Source organism: Penicillium chrysogenum, assembly GCF_028827035.1.
Source record: "Penicillium chrysogenum strain IBT 35668 chromosome Unknown utg000004l_segment0_segment0, whole genome shotgun sequence".
In the NCBI taxonomy this organism is placed as follows: domain Eukaryota; kingdom Fungi; phylum Ascomycota; class Eurotiomycetes; order Eurotiales; family Aspergillaceae; genus Penicillium; species Penicillium chrysogenum.
The window spans coordinates 4,691,542-4,707,919 of record NW_026622752.1 but is presented as its reverse complement, the minus strand read 5'-3'; the positions used below and the strand labels follow the sequence as shown (position 1 = coordinate 4,707,919).

Genomic DNA, 16,378 nt, shown 5'->3' with positions numbered 1-16,378 from the left:
TGGGTCCTTCTATACAGCCCTAGAGCATTGTCAAATTATATCATCGAGTAAATGATGATGTGTTCTCGCACTGAACTAGATTGACTCCCTTTGTTGCTGGCTACGTATTCTGCCCGAATCCACCGGTTGCGCGGCACTTCGAACATCGGCCCACGTGTAATTTTTAATTACCAATACACAGCATATCTTACGCTATCGTTGTATTATTCCAGTTTACCCACCAATTCGGCTCCGACCAGCCCTGCCATATTCTGTATCGTACAAGCCCGTACCTGACCTCTTATCTGTCCCTCGGATGCAACTTAAGCAGCCCGTGTCCTATTACGGCTAACACAATTCGATCTTGTCGCAACCTGTCATCCATCTCTTCGTGGATTTGGATTATGTGCGCCTGTCCTGTCATCTCAATTTCACTGTGGGAGTGAACTGCCAGTCATCCGCCCTGGCCTTTGATACTTCCCAAGGCGTGAGCCGCGATGGCTAGCCAACTTATGAACGATGGCCTACACGCCCTGCTTCGTATGTCCCTCCGAGCGGTGGTCCTGGACGTTGCGCTTTAATTTTCCATTTGGACTGCGAGCTAACATATCTATTTCTGTTATAGGGAGAGCCGCTGAGGACTCCGATCCCGACGGTACGCGCGCCTAAACTCACCCCCTCATCCCTCCCCCTCGTCTTGTCGCGATATAGCGCTATTCAGCTTCGGAAATTTAACTAATATGGCAAACTACAGATGCCCCCGAGGCAGGGTCCAAGGAGATCACAAGCTCCTGGGCACTGTTTATCATGATCATGTTGTTGATGTTCGCCCTGTTCACGAGCTACATCCTTCAGCAGAAGAAGATCCAAGCTGTCCATGAGACGGTTCTATCAATTTTTGCAGGTAGGCGATATCCTCAGTGGCGCAGACACAATCTGGGAATATACAAAGCTCGTTTGGTCTACGCCAATTAGTACGGACTTGCTAACGGTCGCCAGGGATGTTCGTTGGACTACTCATCCGTTTCACAGACTCCACCCTCCAAGACAGCGTTGCCTTCGACTACCAATTCTTCTTCAACCTCCTTCTTCCTCCGATTATTCTCGCCTCTGGTTATGAGCTCCATCAGGCGAACTTCTTCCGACATATCGGCACGATTCTCACGTTCGCGTTCGCCGGTACTTTTATCTCCGCAATCGCGCTCGGTCTGGTGCTATACCTATGGACACGGATCCCGCTGAGTGGGTTGGATATCTCTTTCGTCGAAGCTATTTCGGTCGGCGCAACTCTCTCCGCTACGGATCCTGTCACCATCCTAGCTATCTTCAACCTTTATAAGGTCGAGCCGAAGCTGTATACTATCATTTTTGGCGAGTCGATCCTGAACGATGCTATTGCTATCGTGCTCTTCGAGACGGCGCAGAGGTATCATGAGACCGGCGCGGCTGGCTCTTTGACCTTCCTCAATATATTTGAGGCCGTGGGGCTCTTTTTACTCGTCTTCTTTGGTAGTATGGTTGTCGGAATGCTGGTTGGAATCGCGACCGCGCTGGGTCTCAAATACACCCTCGTGCGACGCTTGCCTAAGATCGAGAGCTGTCTGATCATTTTGGTCGCATATGCCAGCTACTTCTTCTCCAATGGCGTGCACCTTTCCGGCATTGTCTCGCTCTTGTTTTGTGGTATCACCCTTAAGCACTATGCTTACTATAACATGTCGCGTCGCACGCAGTTGACCACCAAGTACCTGTTCCAGGTGATGGCTCAACTTTCAGAGAACTTCATCTTTATTTACCTCGGCCTTGACCTCTTCGTGGAGCCTAACCTCCAGTTCAACCCCTTGTTCATCATGGTGGCGGTGTTTGGTATCTGTCTCGCCCGCTACCTCGCGGTCTTCCCGCTCTCCAAGGCTATCAATTGGTTCATTCGATACCGAGCACGCCGCCGCGGCGTGGACGTTCCTGACGAGCTGCCGTTCGCTTATCAGGCGATGCTCTTCTGGGCTGGATTACGTGGTGCCGTGGGTGTTGCGCTAGCAGCAGGTCTATCAGGAGTCAACGCCCCCGCTCTTCGCGCGACAGTCCTTGTCGTCGTTGTGCTAACCGTCATCATCTTCGGTGGAACAACTGCACGCATGCTGGAGATTCTGGGCATTCGAACGGGTGTGGTCGAAGAGCTTGACTCGGACGATGAATTCGACACCGAGGTGACCCATGGCGGCACCTACTACAAGCGCTCCGGCACGAGCCTGGGATACATCCCGCGACGCGCCGACTCGGTGATCCCCATGGATGGGGTCCCCACTCCCCGCGCCGAAGGCGAGCGTACACACAGCTATTCCAGTGGCAACAGTCGCCGCCCAAGCCCACCCTATACCCACACAAGAATGTACTCCGCCGCATACAGCAACAAAGACCAGTCCTGGCGCGACCGTCAATCCGCTGCGACGTTACTCAACGGCGCATCTGGGCCGAGCGCAGGCGAAGGTAGCGACGACGAGTTCGGCCTGCCACCCTCGGGCCCCGGCCGCTCCAATGATCCCACTCACCCAGACGAGTTTGATCTCGATATCGAGGGCATCTCTGACGACGACCTCCCACCGGCTGCAAGCGGGGCCTCGCGTCTCCGCCGATCCGCCTCTCAACCCCCTCACCCTTCGAGCGCCCCCCCTACCAACGCCGCGGCATCGACCAGCGTCTCACCCACTCGCCAGCCAGTCGGTATGTCCGCGCGGGATGCGGTGCGGGGTCTGTTTTCGGGAGGTGCTTCGGGCGATCATGCGGCTTGGTTCCGCCAGCTCGATGAGGACTATATCAAACCCACGCTTTTGCTGGACCAGTCGAATCATAAAGGACCCGGGCCTGGTGCGGTTTGAGATGATGATACCTTGGAAGCGGCCTTCATTTTGTTTTCTTTGATCTGGGTGTATATTTAGCCTTTCTTGTTTGGGTCTGCATTCTCGTTATTGTTTTCCTTTTTCTGCATTTTTGGCTTCCATACAAGGCCTGATTGTCTGTATGAGCTTGTGTAAACGATACGTTTGAAACCTATAGATGTCAACAAGATCTTCCCATTGGATACATGGACCTCGTACTCCGTAGAGCATTGGAGGTCGTAGAATTGAGTTTCTCCGCACTTTAGCGTTGTCTGTTACCCCACACTTGGGATATCTCACCTTCACAAGATAGTCGGACCTCCCGACATGAGATAGACAGAAGAATATCGGACAGGTCTCGGTACATAGCGATTTAATAAACGTAACACTCTAGGATAAGCCAAGGCTTCGCCTCCGTGCGTTCCTATCTCCTGCGTTATCGCCCACTCGGATCAGTCACAGCTATCTGTGTAAAGTACCTACATACGTAGCCCAGGAGTCTAATTATGTGCGGCGTTAGGCTTTCCAAGTTTATCCGGGAGGACTTGCCTCGGTGTCTATCTCCTAAGTCATCTGGTCCTTGTATTAGCTTCGAGGCTTGCAGTTATGCACTGATGTAGATAGGATTAGCGAGGGTTCCCTACCTGGTCTGCTGCCGCTTTACACAACCATATAGGATATCTAATATAATCAGGATATATATCAGTACGTAGTAACCTTGAAATGTACGCTACACTGTGTGACATAATGAGCCTCCACGTGGTTCCTTCGTGCTCCATTTCGGAGGCCTGCTTGCCAAAAATGAAGAATTTCTTCAATATTGATATAGATCGTTCCCGATCACCTAGGCAACATGTCAAACAACCCTGGAACCTATGGCTTTCATGGTGTGCTGAGTTCTACCCAGCCACCAAAAGGCAGCAAGGGATGAGTCCTAAAGGGGACGGATCGTTTCGATAGCATACATGTATACAATGTTGTACATGTATTTATGCTCCCCCGCTCCGCTAGGCGAGCCGCTTTTGATTCTAGGTCGATCTTCTTTGAAAAGAGAGGAGATATGCAGTATTGTGTCATGTACCCCCTCAGCATTTGCTGCAGATAAATATAGCTATTCTGGATTCTGGAATCGGAAGGTATTTGAAGGTTATATATCTATAGAGACCCTGACCAGACGGCAAGGATCTGCGCTTACTGCACCTGCTATGTGGCTCTTGAATTGGTGCTTATAGTACTCGTGTCCATCAGAATATTGACCTTATCTTTTTCTTTCTTCCCGACGTCTTCATTTCTATTAGGTGTTGAGCGCCCCATCGCGTTTATTTATTTGCCTATCGACTCGCTCGTTTCCCTCTATAATCATCACACGTACTCTCGCTATGGATGATACAATGGAGAAAGTGGCATCCCAGACAAGCAAGAGGCGACAGTCGACAGCTACAGGTCATGACTCGAAGCCCCAAGCTGGAGATACCGAGCTGCTAGGTGTGTATATTGCGCGGCTTACTGGCCTGGTGTAACCATGAGATCGCTGCCACTAACTGATCAACAGCGACCCTCGGGTACAAGCAGGAATTGCGGCGTCATTATTCGACGATTCAGATATTTGCTGTCGCCTTTAGTATTATGGGGCTTTTGCCTTCCATTGCTTCTACGTTGGCGTTTTCAATGCCCGCTGGTCCGGTGGGAATGGTTTGGGTAATATATTCTAGCTGAAATTTATTAGTATTGTGACTGACCGAATGCTAGGGTATGCAACTATCTTTTCAGGTGTATAGTTCTAACAATTGCTAACTGGTTTCTTGGACAGGATGGTTGGTTGCAAGTTGCTTTATCTTTATTGTGAGCTTGGCAATGGTACGGTTTACTCAATTTACAACCCTAGAAATGATAGAACTAATGACCATCAGGCCGATATGGCATCTGCAATGCCCACAGCAGGCGGACTCTACTTCTGGACCCATTACTTCGCATCCGAGAAATGGAAGAACCCGCTCAGTTTCCTCGTCGGATATAGCAATACTATCGGCTTGATCGGGGGCATATGCTCAATTGACTGTAAGTCAGCCTAGATCAGTACAGACACAATAAGAACCTAATCACTAACCCTCCCCTTCAGATGGTTTCGCCAGCATGCTTCTCTCAGTCGTCTCACTCGTCCGCGACGGCAACTGGTCCGCAACACGACCAGTCATCTACGGCACATACGTAGCAACAGTCTTCGCACACGGCATCATCGCCATCTTTTTCGCCCGGATCATGCCTAGGATTCAATCCGCCTGTATCTTCCTCAACATCGCTCTCGTAGTAGCAACCGTCATCGCTCTACCCTTAGGAAAAGCAAAGAACAGCCCGCCAGTCAATCCGGGCTCGTATGTCTTCGGTGAGGTCCAGAACCACACTACCTGGCCCACTGGCTGGGCCTTTATCATGGCATGGCTATCGCCCATCTGGACCATTGGCGCCTTCGATTCCTGCGTGCATATGAGCGAGGAGGCGACACATGCTGCTCGCGCCGTCCCGCTGGGGATTATCTCTTCTGCCGGATTATGTGGCCTTCTTGGATTTGTTTCGCTGGCGGTTATTGCATCTTCGATGGATAGGAATATTGAGGGGATTTTGAACTCGAAGTTCGGTCAGCCTATGACTCAGGTTTGTTTTGCCTTGCATTTTCCGTCGTCTTGTCTTCTTGTGTTGGACGTACTCTCTGATCTGGATTTACTACGTAGATCTACTACGACGCCCTCGGCAAAAGCGGAGCACTGGGCTTCATGGTCGTGGTCATGATCGTCCAATTCTTCATGGGACTGAGTATCGTAAGTCCCCATACCACCTACTACCAACACATTCCCAGCCCCAAAACCGTCCATTAACTAGCCAGGTCCTAGCCGCTTCCCGCCAAAGCTGGGCTTTCTCCCGCGACGGTGCCCTCCCCCTATCCTCCTTCTTCCGCAAAGTAAGCCAGCACACATTCATGCGCTACCAGCCCGTCCGCATGGTGTGCGGTATAGTCGTCGCGTCGGCGGTTATCGGCCTCCTCTGTCTAATCGACGAAGCCGCCGCCAGCGCGCTCTTTTCCCTCGCTGTAGCCGGCAACGACCTCGCCTGGCTGACGCCCATCCTGGCGCGTCTGCTCTGGGGCGGTGATCGCTTTATCCCTGGTGAGTTCTATACAGGTAAGTATCTCAGTAAGCCGATTGGGTGGGTTGCTGTCATCTATATGATGTTTGTTATTGTTCTTACTATGATTCCTACCGAGGGGCCGAATCCGTCGCGTGAGTTTACACTTCACTATACTATCTCTGTGTTTTTGCTGACTGGGTGTTGGTTGAAGCTCAAACGATGAATTATACGGTTGTTATTAATGGGAGTCTTTGGCTTGGGGCGTTGGTTTATTATTATGCTCATGCTAGGAAGACGTATAAGGGGCCTCAGGCTACTGTTAGTCCTGAAGATGAGGGGAAGAATTTGGAGGGGGATTCTAAGTAAGATATCGTGGCTTTTGGTGGGACTTTTGGTCCAATATGGTCTGGTTTGATGCCCTCTGTTGTTCATGTCGATACGGAGTAGATTAAGTATATATGCATCCAAGAATATAAGAATTGAAGGGGTCTTACTCCCAACAGCTACGGAGACACTGTAGATTTCATAATTTGGCTTTCAATTATCGCTAATCGCCCTTACACCGGGGCTAAAAATCGTCGCTATGGACATCACTTCGTCTTCTTCGTTTCTTCGTCCTTCATTTCGCAGGAGCTATTTCTCTTCAGGCCTCTCTGCTCCGGCTCTATGCATAGATAAACGCATCTATTCAGGAATCTCTAGGACATAGCGGCCAGCGATCTTGCCTTCCTCTGTATTGCATATATTAGCATATGGTCGATAACAAGTCAACATCTGAAACGTACCCATGAGCTTGAACACCTCAGGCAGCTCCTTCAGAGGAACAGTCTTGAAAGGAGCCTTGATCAAGCCACGCGCGTAGAAGTCAATGGCCTCAACACCATCCTGGCGATTACCGACATAGCTACCCTTGATGCTAATCATCTTGACAACGGTTTCGAAAACAGGGGCCTTGAGGAATGCATGGGCGGGAAGGCCAATGGCAACAATAGTACCACGGGAGCGAGCATATTCGACAGCCTGCTGGAACGGCTTCTCAGAGACAGCAAGCAAGAGTACAGCGTGGGCACCCAGGCCATCGGGGGTAGCAGCCTTGACATCTGCAACGAGGTCGGTAGACTTGGTGAAGTCGACGTAAGCCTAAACACTATATTAGCATGAACCCCGAAAGTGAAAAAAGAAGTAGAAAGGCCTACCTCAGCACCAAGCTTCTCACACATAGCCTTCTTCTCCTCGCCACCATCAATAGCAATAACACGCAACCCCATAGCCTTAGCATACTGCTGCGCAAGCGAACCAAGACCACCACCAGCACCAACAATAGCCACCGTCTGACCAGGACGCGCACCAGACTCCTTAAGACCCTTGTAGACCGTAATACCAGCACACAGAATAGGCGCAATAGCATCAAGCGACACCTCCTTAGGCAACTTAGCCACATGCGCCGCCTTCCCAATCGCGTACTGCTGGAACGTGCCGTCGACGGTGTATCCGGACAGCTGCGCATCGGGACACAGCGGCTCGTCAGCTGTCTTACAGAACTCGCATGCGAGACAGGAACCGTTGAGCCATTTGATGCCTGCGTGGTCGCCGATCTCAATACCCTGCGCGAGAGAGCCCTTCGCGACGACAATGCCGGCGCCTTCGTGGCCGCCGACTAGGTGATATTGTTCTATCAAAGGGGTAATTATAGTCATGCCGAACTGTTCGCAGGAATTGCATTTGCCTTTTCTTCAAGTTTGATATTCTGCTGTGATGTCCAATATTTCTACAGCATTGCCCTTTTAAGAATCGTTCTACATTAATTCTTTGTGCTTCTTTAACAAGCTCTCTATGGAACTTAGATCTGGTGAGCAAAAAGCCAAGCATTTCTCTAACATGTCATCTAAGTCCTTGTTTAATTAATGCTGCTGTCTAACCAGAGCCTACAATGTAGTCTGCCAGTCTATCTGTTACAATCTAATCTTGGTGAGACTACAACTAGTAGGCTCAGAAACAGAAAGGAGAGAGTTGTATTAGGAAGGGAGGAAGCGAGCTCCCACTACAACTATCTACATGCTACCAGAGGGTGAGGGCCTAGACCCACATGTGGGGTCTCTACCACAACAAATCTGTATTGTTGTGTTGACTGCCCCGCTGGTAAATACTGGATAAAGGTGTAGAACAGTTCACAGATAGTTCTCTCTCTACGCTTCTTCAAAAGACAGACAATGTTTCCCAAGTGTGAATGTCCCTTCCGGTTGCTGCGTCCCACAAATCCAGTCTTTCCTGTCCCGCCGAGGCTAGGAGTCTGCCGTCTGAGGAAAATTCCATCTGCTCGCCTGGTTGGTATAGAGGTACCGAAGAATCGATCACGCTTTCATGGCACAGCTCTCTCATCTCGATGCTGGTTTGACGTGCCACTGCTATGAACATGTCATCTGGTGACAAAGCAAGCGGCTTGGCCCGCTTTTCTTAAGCCTCCCCGTACCACATGTATTCTTCCGCCGGAAAACGCGTCACTCAGCTCTACTATCTCCTCGGCCGGCAAGGCTAGGAGCTGGCCGCTGGAGGACAGTATTCGAGGGCAGTAGTGCGAGGCCGCTTACTGCAAGAAGGTCTTCGATATTGGTGCTTCCACTTGGGGCAAGTCCACCACAGTCTTCAAAATCCTCTAGGACCTTATCGATTATCTCCGCCTGGCCACTCATATGTAGGAAGTTGCCAATACAAGCGTGGATTCCGAGAAGTCTAGGATCTGGAAGTTCGCAACTTCCTTTGTGAACTCTGAACTTAACATGCCGATTTCTGGGTAAATTTCGTATTGGCCCTGTTGCGGTATCTGGAAAGGTCTTGATCCGATACTGGTGAGTAACTCCCGTTGCTTCGAAAATGAGTCTGAATTGACCGAATTCTGTGTGGATTTGGGAGTCCAGCGTTAGGACGTTCTCTTCCGAATTGATCCGTTCTGAGGTAAAGGACATATTGCGGAGAACTGGAAAGTAGCGCCTTAGGTTGACCCAAATCGTTGCATTCCTATCCACTGCCTCGCCGTCATTGGTCTGAAAGGATCCAAGGGCAAATGGAATGATGTGGGCCGGTTCAAGATGGGTTGTCATTGCGTTCTGTGGATGGGCGTGATTGTGGCTGTACGTCCCTGTTGCAAGACATTTGTTTCCATCTCTTTCTAAGCAGCGGTGCCAGAGTTGGGACTGATAGCTTCTGCTGATAGGCTCGATGTTTTGGCTCTTAGGATCCTCGATTAAATCTTCAACGCTAGAACGCGGAGACGGAGTGATTTCGGTTGGTGTTTTGCCGCCCTTTGCTTCCATAGGGATCAATAGACCAGTTCGGATGCTTTGGACTAGTTGTCGAAGCTCCTCATCGTCTGCACACCCGAAAACGTCCCCCGCCAGATTTTGTTTTCCATCAGGAGGAAGGACCGCAAAGAAGTCACGAAGGAAGTCCTTGGTTTTGTCTGTCGGTTTAAGTGGTGTGTAGGTATTCAGCTTTCGATCGAGCTTCTAGCTTGATTATAAGTATCGAAAAGAGTAGAAGACATAGAAGGGCTCACCGTTTTCGAGGATGATGGCATCCAACGACCCAGGTTAGGGTGAGCTTGGGCCGAGCTTGGGGCCAGTCTGGAGAATATGACAGTTCTAGTCAAAGCACCTAGGCAAAGCGGCCGAATTAGCTCTGACAGTTGAGAAGGCGATTGATGATGGATGAGTGCGATTGGTTGAAGGAAAGTTAGGTGGGGGTGGGAGTGGGGATGCCAAGCTGTAGCAATATCGGATTATTAAATATCCGAGAAAAGTACCAAAATTACCGCCTTCCACTTCAGTCTAGCCCCATCCCCTAGCCTCTGATAAGCCCACCACCTCTAGGCACCTAGCTAAGGGGGTCTATGTTGTAGAATCTCAGTGGCCCACTTTCGATGTGGCCCATTGCAGTCAGGACGTCGTGAAAGTTCAAGCCACAGGTCCCTATCCCCACCTCATCATCTTCCAGCGGAAGAGCAAAGCTCCACGAATATGAACGGGTCCAAGAGGCCCGGTCTTCTATTTCCAGATCAAAAAGCCTAGTAGTTTGACCGAAAGCCTGCTGCATAGACCATTTCGTCGTGGCCCTCGTGTGAGCGCTGAAAGCTAAGGGGAAGGAAAGATGATGTATTATCTTGACTATCTGCGGCCCTTACGGGGCGGCGGTTGACCACATGTCATCACACGAGGGTGAGAGCTTTATCCCTGATCGAGAACTCACTGTCGCATACTGTTTTGTCCCTGCCGAGACTGAAAACAGATCACCAGAATGCTTAAATCCAATGAAAATCACGCGACCCGTTTCGAGGGCCAATGCCAGACGACTTCCATAAAGGGCCAACGCAACTGCTCTGTACTCTGATGGTAGCCAAAGGAAATTGCTACCATTGCGAGTAATCCACGAGCCATCCGGACTAAAGCCGAAGCGTGGGAACTCCTTCGGAGGAGGTGCGGTACTTGAGTCGTTTACGCGAAACACCTCTTGGTCGGTCTTGAGGAAGTTATCCTCGTTGCAGAATGATAATTCGGCGAATTTTGCTTCAGGGGTAAATGTCCGTAGAGCCGAGCCAGTGGCCCAATCCCAGATGATAACCTCTGAGTGTGTCGAGGAGGCTAGAAGCTTGCTATCAGATGACAATGCAACTTTGTTTACCATCCCCGTTTGGTGTGTCAGAGTTCGATGTGGTATCTTTGTGTCGAGATCCCACCGCCGGATATCGCCACTCACCAGGCCACACGCGAAACACTTGTTGTCCGGGGAAAATGCCATGTCGCCGACTTCGTAAAGAACGGGGAACGCGTGCAGTGGTTCCAGTGTCTGGACCGACCAGAGCTGAACGTGCCCTAATATCTCTTGCGCGAGTACTTTGCTGTCCGGGGAAAAAGCGAAGCGTAGGCTCCCTACACCATTGCTAGGAATGGGACGGATACCACTGAGGCCTCGGCTGATGTCCCATTTGTAGCTGGTTATCCCGGCACAGAACACTAGCCATCTGCTATCCGGTGAAAATATGACATTTGATACGTGGTTGGTGAGCCGCCCGTCATGGCCTTTATAAGTGTGAATGTTCCTTCCGGTTGCTGCGTCCCACAAATCCAGTCTTTCGTGTCCCGCCGAGGCCAGGAGTCTGCCGTCTGAGGAAAATTCCATCTCCTCGCCTGGTTGGTATAGAGGTACCGAAGAATCGATCACGTTTTCATGGCACAGCTCTCTCATCTCGATGCTGGTTTGGCCCAGACGTGCCACTGCTATGAACATGTCATCTGGTGACAAAGCAAGCGGCTTGGCTTTTCTTAAGCCTCCCCGTACCACATGTGTTCTTCCGCCGGAAAACGCGTCACTCAGCTCTACTATCTCCTCGGCCGGCAAGGCTAGGAGCTGGCCGCTGGAGGACAGAACAGGGCGGGTGATTTCATAGTGATATACTACATCCCGACGGGGAGTAGTCAGTGTCTCAACGGTACCCCCGTCCCGCATATCCCATGTCTTTACTACCCCATCCGTCAATCCCATCAATAAGTGCCCGTGAGCAGCAAAGCCCACCATCCAGACTGGATTTGATAATCCTTCAAACGTGCGGAGCAATTGCTCCGATTCTGGGTTCCATAGCCTCGCGGTTTTGTCGTCCGAACCCGATGCTAGCAATCCATCTGCCGAGAAACTTACCGCCGTGACTGCCTCAGTATGGCCTTCGAGTCTCCGCTTTGAGTTTCCACTGGTCAGATCCCAAAGCGTAATGACGCCGTTACCGCCGCCAACTGCCAAAACCTTGCCATCTCTGGAATATGCTACCGCTCGTGGGTAACTAATGTCAGTAGTATGGAACTTAAGTTCATGTAGCTTTGTGCCAATCCTCGACTCGTGAACCTGGACGACTCCACCATGGAGGTTTCCACCATATGTCGCCGATGCTAGGAGTCTGCAGTCCGGAGAAAACGCCACAGCCTCAATCTCATCATCATCATCTCTAGCCATTGTATGCAAGAGTTGCCCCGTTTTACTGTCCCATACTTTGACAACGCCGGAATTATCCCCGGATGCAATCAGTTCCCCATCAGATGAGAACGCAAGAGCTGTAGTAGAGCATAAATGCGCACCATCCGGCTCCTCGAGTGTCAGGCACACAGTGCTCCATTGAGTTTGCACTACGGGAAGTTGTGGCATGGAGATTGAGACCTGATGCAAGTATACCCTTCGGGTTATGCTCGACTCCGGCAGCCAAATGATGGCGGAGTAGAGTTGCAACGGTGCGATATCCACAATCGAGACATTTCTCTGAACAAAACGCAACAGATCTGTAAGAAACGGTGAGACGTAGAAGCTGCTTGGGTCCTGTATTTTTGTGGTTAGCGGGATGAAAATCGGTGCATCACAGAGAGTTGGTCCCGTACGACCAAGGATAGCAAAGTTTTTATCATAGCAATGCTTTCGAATATGCATCCAATCAGCGCGAGGCCTTCCAGCCAGTGCAACAAGTGGCATTTCAGAAAGGCAGTGACCTGGTCTTCGTCCGTGAGAGTGCATTCACCATGCCCAAGGTGGTATACCCAGTATCGGCAAGCATACTGAACATGGGGCGGGAGAGCAACTGCCACGTCTTGACTATTAATATCAATTCTGGCAGACCCGGGACTCTCAAGATGACAAATATTCTGGACAAGGGTACCTGGTCCAGAAAGTAGCTCAATACACTCTGCGGCTATGACATTGTGTTTATTGACTCTCTCGTGATCTCGAGCCCGATTCATGAGGTCAGTAGCATCAGACGGAGCGGAGAGAGTTTGCCGGAGGCCCGGAAAGTACTCTTCCTGCTGTTCTTGTGTCAGGGCCGATGGGGGCGACAGCAGCGATAGCGGAGGCTTTGGATACGAGACCTGAGGACCTTCGCTGGCCGCAGTCACAGGTATTGACTTGTCAAACAAGGAATCACTGGAAGCTGTATGTGGTCGAGGAAGGTCCTCTGGGAGTATAGGTTCGTAGCTCGAAGGTGGGTCGCGCCTTCCATAGCTGGGACCTTGCGGTTGTCGGCTTCTCATAAACCCCAGGTCCATGGATATTGCACTGCTTGTCTCCGAGTATGCACCTTGGTCGTCCTTGCCGCCGCTCCCTTTCGAACTCCAATCGGAATCCAGCTCTACTTCTTCTTCGTAGAAAGGAAGGTGGTGAGGCCTCGAGCGTCGATTTCGTTCCCGGCGAGCTTGATCATCACGGAGACCGCGTAAAAGACCAGTAATTTCCTCGCATGCACTGGCCACATCCCGCATGTGCCCACCTAGAGTGTCTTCGTCAAGGAAATTCTGCCCAGGAATATAGACGATTCGGTCTAGACCGGCGTGGAAGCTAGACAAGTACCAGGCGGGAAAGACGGTAGACCACATTTGCCACTTGATATCGCCATATAGAGCTGCTAACATCACTTTCCATAACGGTAAGCTGGTGTCGGTCGGGCCTTCTTCGCCAATAGGCACTTTGAAGACCACCGCAAAGTCAAACTCGAACTGCGTCTCAGCGTACACTGAGAGTGCTGGGACGCGGACCCTCTTCCCGGGCACGTCGATTACAAACATTGCTTGGGGGTCAACGTGGCTGGATTCACACAGAAGCCTGGTGATAAAATCTCGCCCAATGAGAGACAGAATCGCTATTGTTTGCATGGCCCACGTAGAGATTTGGTATGCCTCAACCAGGCGTTTCACCAAGCCCTCTAGCGCAGTCAGCGCTGAAGTCCGACGACGACTTCGAATCGACGATCGTTCATATTGTGGAACTTCGGAGATTGCGTTCTTTAAGAGATCCTTCTCCTCGTTTTTAATTTGTAGGATATCAGTGCCTTCATAAGCAAGGTATTGTAGGTAGTCGTTGTTCCTTTCGGGTAACAGTCTCTCGAAGAAATCTAGGAGGTGATCATCGCATAGGAAAGAATGCGAATTCATGTTCAGCTGTAACAAAGATAGAACCATTGTTTTCGAGTCCGATGGGTCCATCCACATCTTGATATTAGACGCGTCACGGTCGATCCGTTGGTACTGGACGCCATCCAACTCCCCATGCTTCTCGCTTGAGCCGGGATTTGTCCGGCTCTTGTCAACGGGATGTGTCTTGTGTAGGCTGACCCGGCGAATCCTGGGCAGCCTGATTCCCACCTCGCCGGCCAATCTTCTATGTCGAAGTGGGATTTCGTTCGGTTCAAGGATCCTTAGCTTGTAGAAGAAGTTTGTCCGCGTGTCCGTGCTTCGTAGCACACACCGTGTAATTCTAGAGCTAGACATCTTGTCCGACACCAGCTCACTGCAGAGAAGACTTCCATCAGCAGCAGGGATATAGCCAAGGAATAGGAAAAAGAGGTTTCGCAGCGACATGTCGTCGGCGGGCATAACGCTGGGTATTTTAGCCATGTGGGTGATATTGTGCATCCGAAAATTGACCCTACTGCGCATTGGACGATTGGACTCTAGAATGCCGCTCAATCCATATAGCGCATCTCCTCCTAGGTCACTCCACTCTGGTTCCGACGCCTCGCCCTCAAATAAACCGTAGTCCTCACGACGGTCATATCGATCCACAAGGCCGAGCAAAAGGATCCAGCTCCTGTGGACGGGAAGCAATGATTCTTTGCCTGAAACCTTAATCTTACCAGTGAATGGCGGGCAGATGCCGTACGCACGCAGAAGATTGGCGAAATTGACCCATGCAGTTAATGAGGGACTTCCTTCGCGGTCGAGCAGATCGCATTTTCGCTGGATGCGCAGCTGCGATGGCGGTTGATTTCCGGCCGTAATCCTTGGTGGCATGGTGAGGTTGGGTACCTTGACGGTGCGGAAAAATTTCTTTCCAGGTAACAGCGTATAACCTTTGGAGATGTATTCATGGTGTTGATCGTCGATGAGGCTCAAGGCTTCGTAGTGGCCGGTTTGGGACTCGCGGTAGAGGATATAGGCGGGGATGATGCCCGCAAGTGCGACCAGCGCCAGTAGGGCGGCCAACCATGTACCGGCGAGTCCGAGTAGGTCTATTGTGTCACCCATTCTCCCAGATTCGGGCGATTACTCTGATGAGGATGTTCAGGGTGATCAATATAAGAGAGCTTCACTTTGTTGATGGCGTAGGAAGACAAGTGATCCAAAATGGGGGACATGGGGGACACGTGGTCGCGCTAAACTATTTTACGGATTGAATTAGTCGGAGCGTGGAGAGTCGAGTATGTGTATGTTTAGAAAACCTTGATTTCTTTTTAACCATATGATAACCCTATAGGGCGACTGGAGCTGCCTGCCACTGATAAATAAAAATACCACCGCGTATAGCGCGGTGTCGGAACGTCCGATTGTAGCTGTAGTGGTAGGACCACAAAGCTAGATTCGATGAAAGATACAGACGACGTCATTAGAGAACTGATAATTCTATGAGCGTAAAAGTCCCAGTCGTATGAGGCGATCGTGAATAACCTTCCGAGGTATTGCAGCTTCAAGGTCCTTTAGCTCCTGAGAATTCGCGATTCGGAACTTGATATCTCGATTCATATCAGAAAAAACGTGTCCAGCATCGAGGGTGGACTGCCGCACACTCTACACCGATGAACTGGGGCGCTTATACCCAAAGTAAGTCGCGGCTGCTGTCGAATCCTGTCAGGCGACCCATCGCTGGCTCTTAGATGGCTCAAACAGTAGCATAAACTCCACCAAAAACAAGAGATTCTTCTAAGAAAAGCCTTTCCCTTGGTCGAAATACTTGTTGAGCTTGTCCCGAGATCACCGGAGGCAGTTGCACCCGCATCGTCTTCTCACAATCGGAGGCGAAGTTATACAAGGGTCGTTGCAAATGGCAGGCCGACCCAACTGGCCTTCAATATGACTTTAAATCACAGACAAAGACCCCCCCGGAGGAAGGCTCAAAACAGGTGCGGAGCCAATAAGGACTATCACGCAACAGGCGTTCAGTGCTTGGATGACGAACACGATCAATAGCTCTTGGCTGTAGGTTGGAGACTCAGCATAGGCCTGTCCTTTAGTCTTCGCTGTTGGTTCGCACAGGGCTATTCTGATCGTTCAATCTTTCATTGCAGGAGTAACAGGCTAGGCAAGATTGAAGTACCTGTCGACCACGGACTCCGAGTGCCATAACTTCCGAGAATATTTGTTCTCGTTGGCTATCAGTGGATAGCAAGCCTTCTAGACATTACTCCTAGCCCCTCGACAGGTTAAAATATGCATGTAGGATTTACCAAAGGGAACAAATTGGCCTGCCAAGCTCGGGAATCGGACTTGCCCACGCGGGAAACAGTATGGGACAGAGTGTGGGTGAGCAGCTTGGTGATTGTCTCGTTACTTGATATCTGTTTCTTGGCAGAGAATATGATTCAGACCTAGAAAAAGCAAGAA

The 16,378-nt window shown here is 50.6% G+C and overlaps 5 protein-coding genes across 5 annotated transcripts; 2 read left to right on the top strand and 3 right to left on the bottom strand.

Annotated features, from left to right (window-relative positions):
* Positions 1-476: 476 nt before the first annotated feature.
* N7489_007744 (bifunctional K:H/Na:H antiporter NHX1) lies at positions 477-2,855 on the top strand (the record flags this gene model as incomplete). The annotated part of the gene is made up of 4 exons (XM_056713494.1): positions 477-519; positions 605-634; positions 734-883; positions 979-2,855. 4 exons carry the CDS (start codon positions 477-479, stop codon positions 2,853-2,855), a joined length of 2,100 nt encoding a protein of 699 aa, XP_056567209.1.
* A 1,298-nt stretch (positions 2,856-4,153) lies between these two features.
* Positions 4,154-6,344, top strand: N7489_007743 (putative GABA permease; the record flags this gene model as incomplete). The annotated part of the gene is made up of 7 exons (XM_056713493.1): positions 4,154-4,340; positions 4,408-4,538; positions 4,766-4,913; positions 4,975-5,507; positions 5,585-5,671; positions 5,710-6,130; positions 6,190-6,344. Coding segments are annotated over 7 exons (1,662 nt in total), but the record flags the coding sequence as incomplete, so codon positions are not given.
* A 318-nt stretch (positions 6,345-6,662) lies between these two features.
* N7489_007742 (zinc-dependent alcohol dehydrogenase) lies at positions 6,663-7,675 on the bottom strand (the record flags this gene model as incomplete). The annotated part of the gene is made up of 3 exons (XM_056713492.1): positions 6,663-6,709; positions 6,764-7,118; positions 7,175-7,675. The coding sequence occupies 3 exons, from the start codon at positions 7,673-7,675 to the stop codon at positions 6,663-6,665; spliced, it is 903 nt and encodes a 300-aa protein (XP_056567207.1).
* An 801-nt stretch (positions 7,676-8,476) lies between these two features.
* N7489_007741 (HNH endonuclease signature motif containing protein) lies at positions 8,477-9,552 on the bottom strand (the record flags this gene model as incomplete). Its single annotated transcript, XM_056713491.1, has 2 exons — positions 8,477-9,481; positions 9,532-9,552. The coding sequence occupies 2 exons, from the start codon at positions 9,550-9,552 to the stop codon at positions 8,477-8,479; spliced, it is 1,026 nt and encodes a 341-aa protein (XP_056567206.1).
* A 599-nt stretch (positions 9,553-10,151) lies between these two features.
* N7489_007740 (WD40 repeat domain-containing protein) lies at positions 10,152-15,025 on the bottom strand (the record flags this gene model as incomplete). The annotated part of the gene is made up of 2 exons (XM_056713490.1): positions 10,152-12,332; positions 12,392-15,025. 2 exons carry the CDS (start codon positions 15,023-15,025, stop codon positions 10,152-10,154), a joined length of 4,815 nt encoding a protein of 1,604 aa, XP_056567205.1.
* Positions 15,026-16,378: the final 1,353 nt, after the last annotated feature.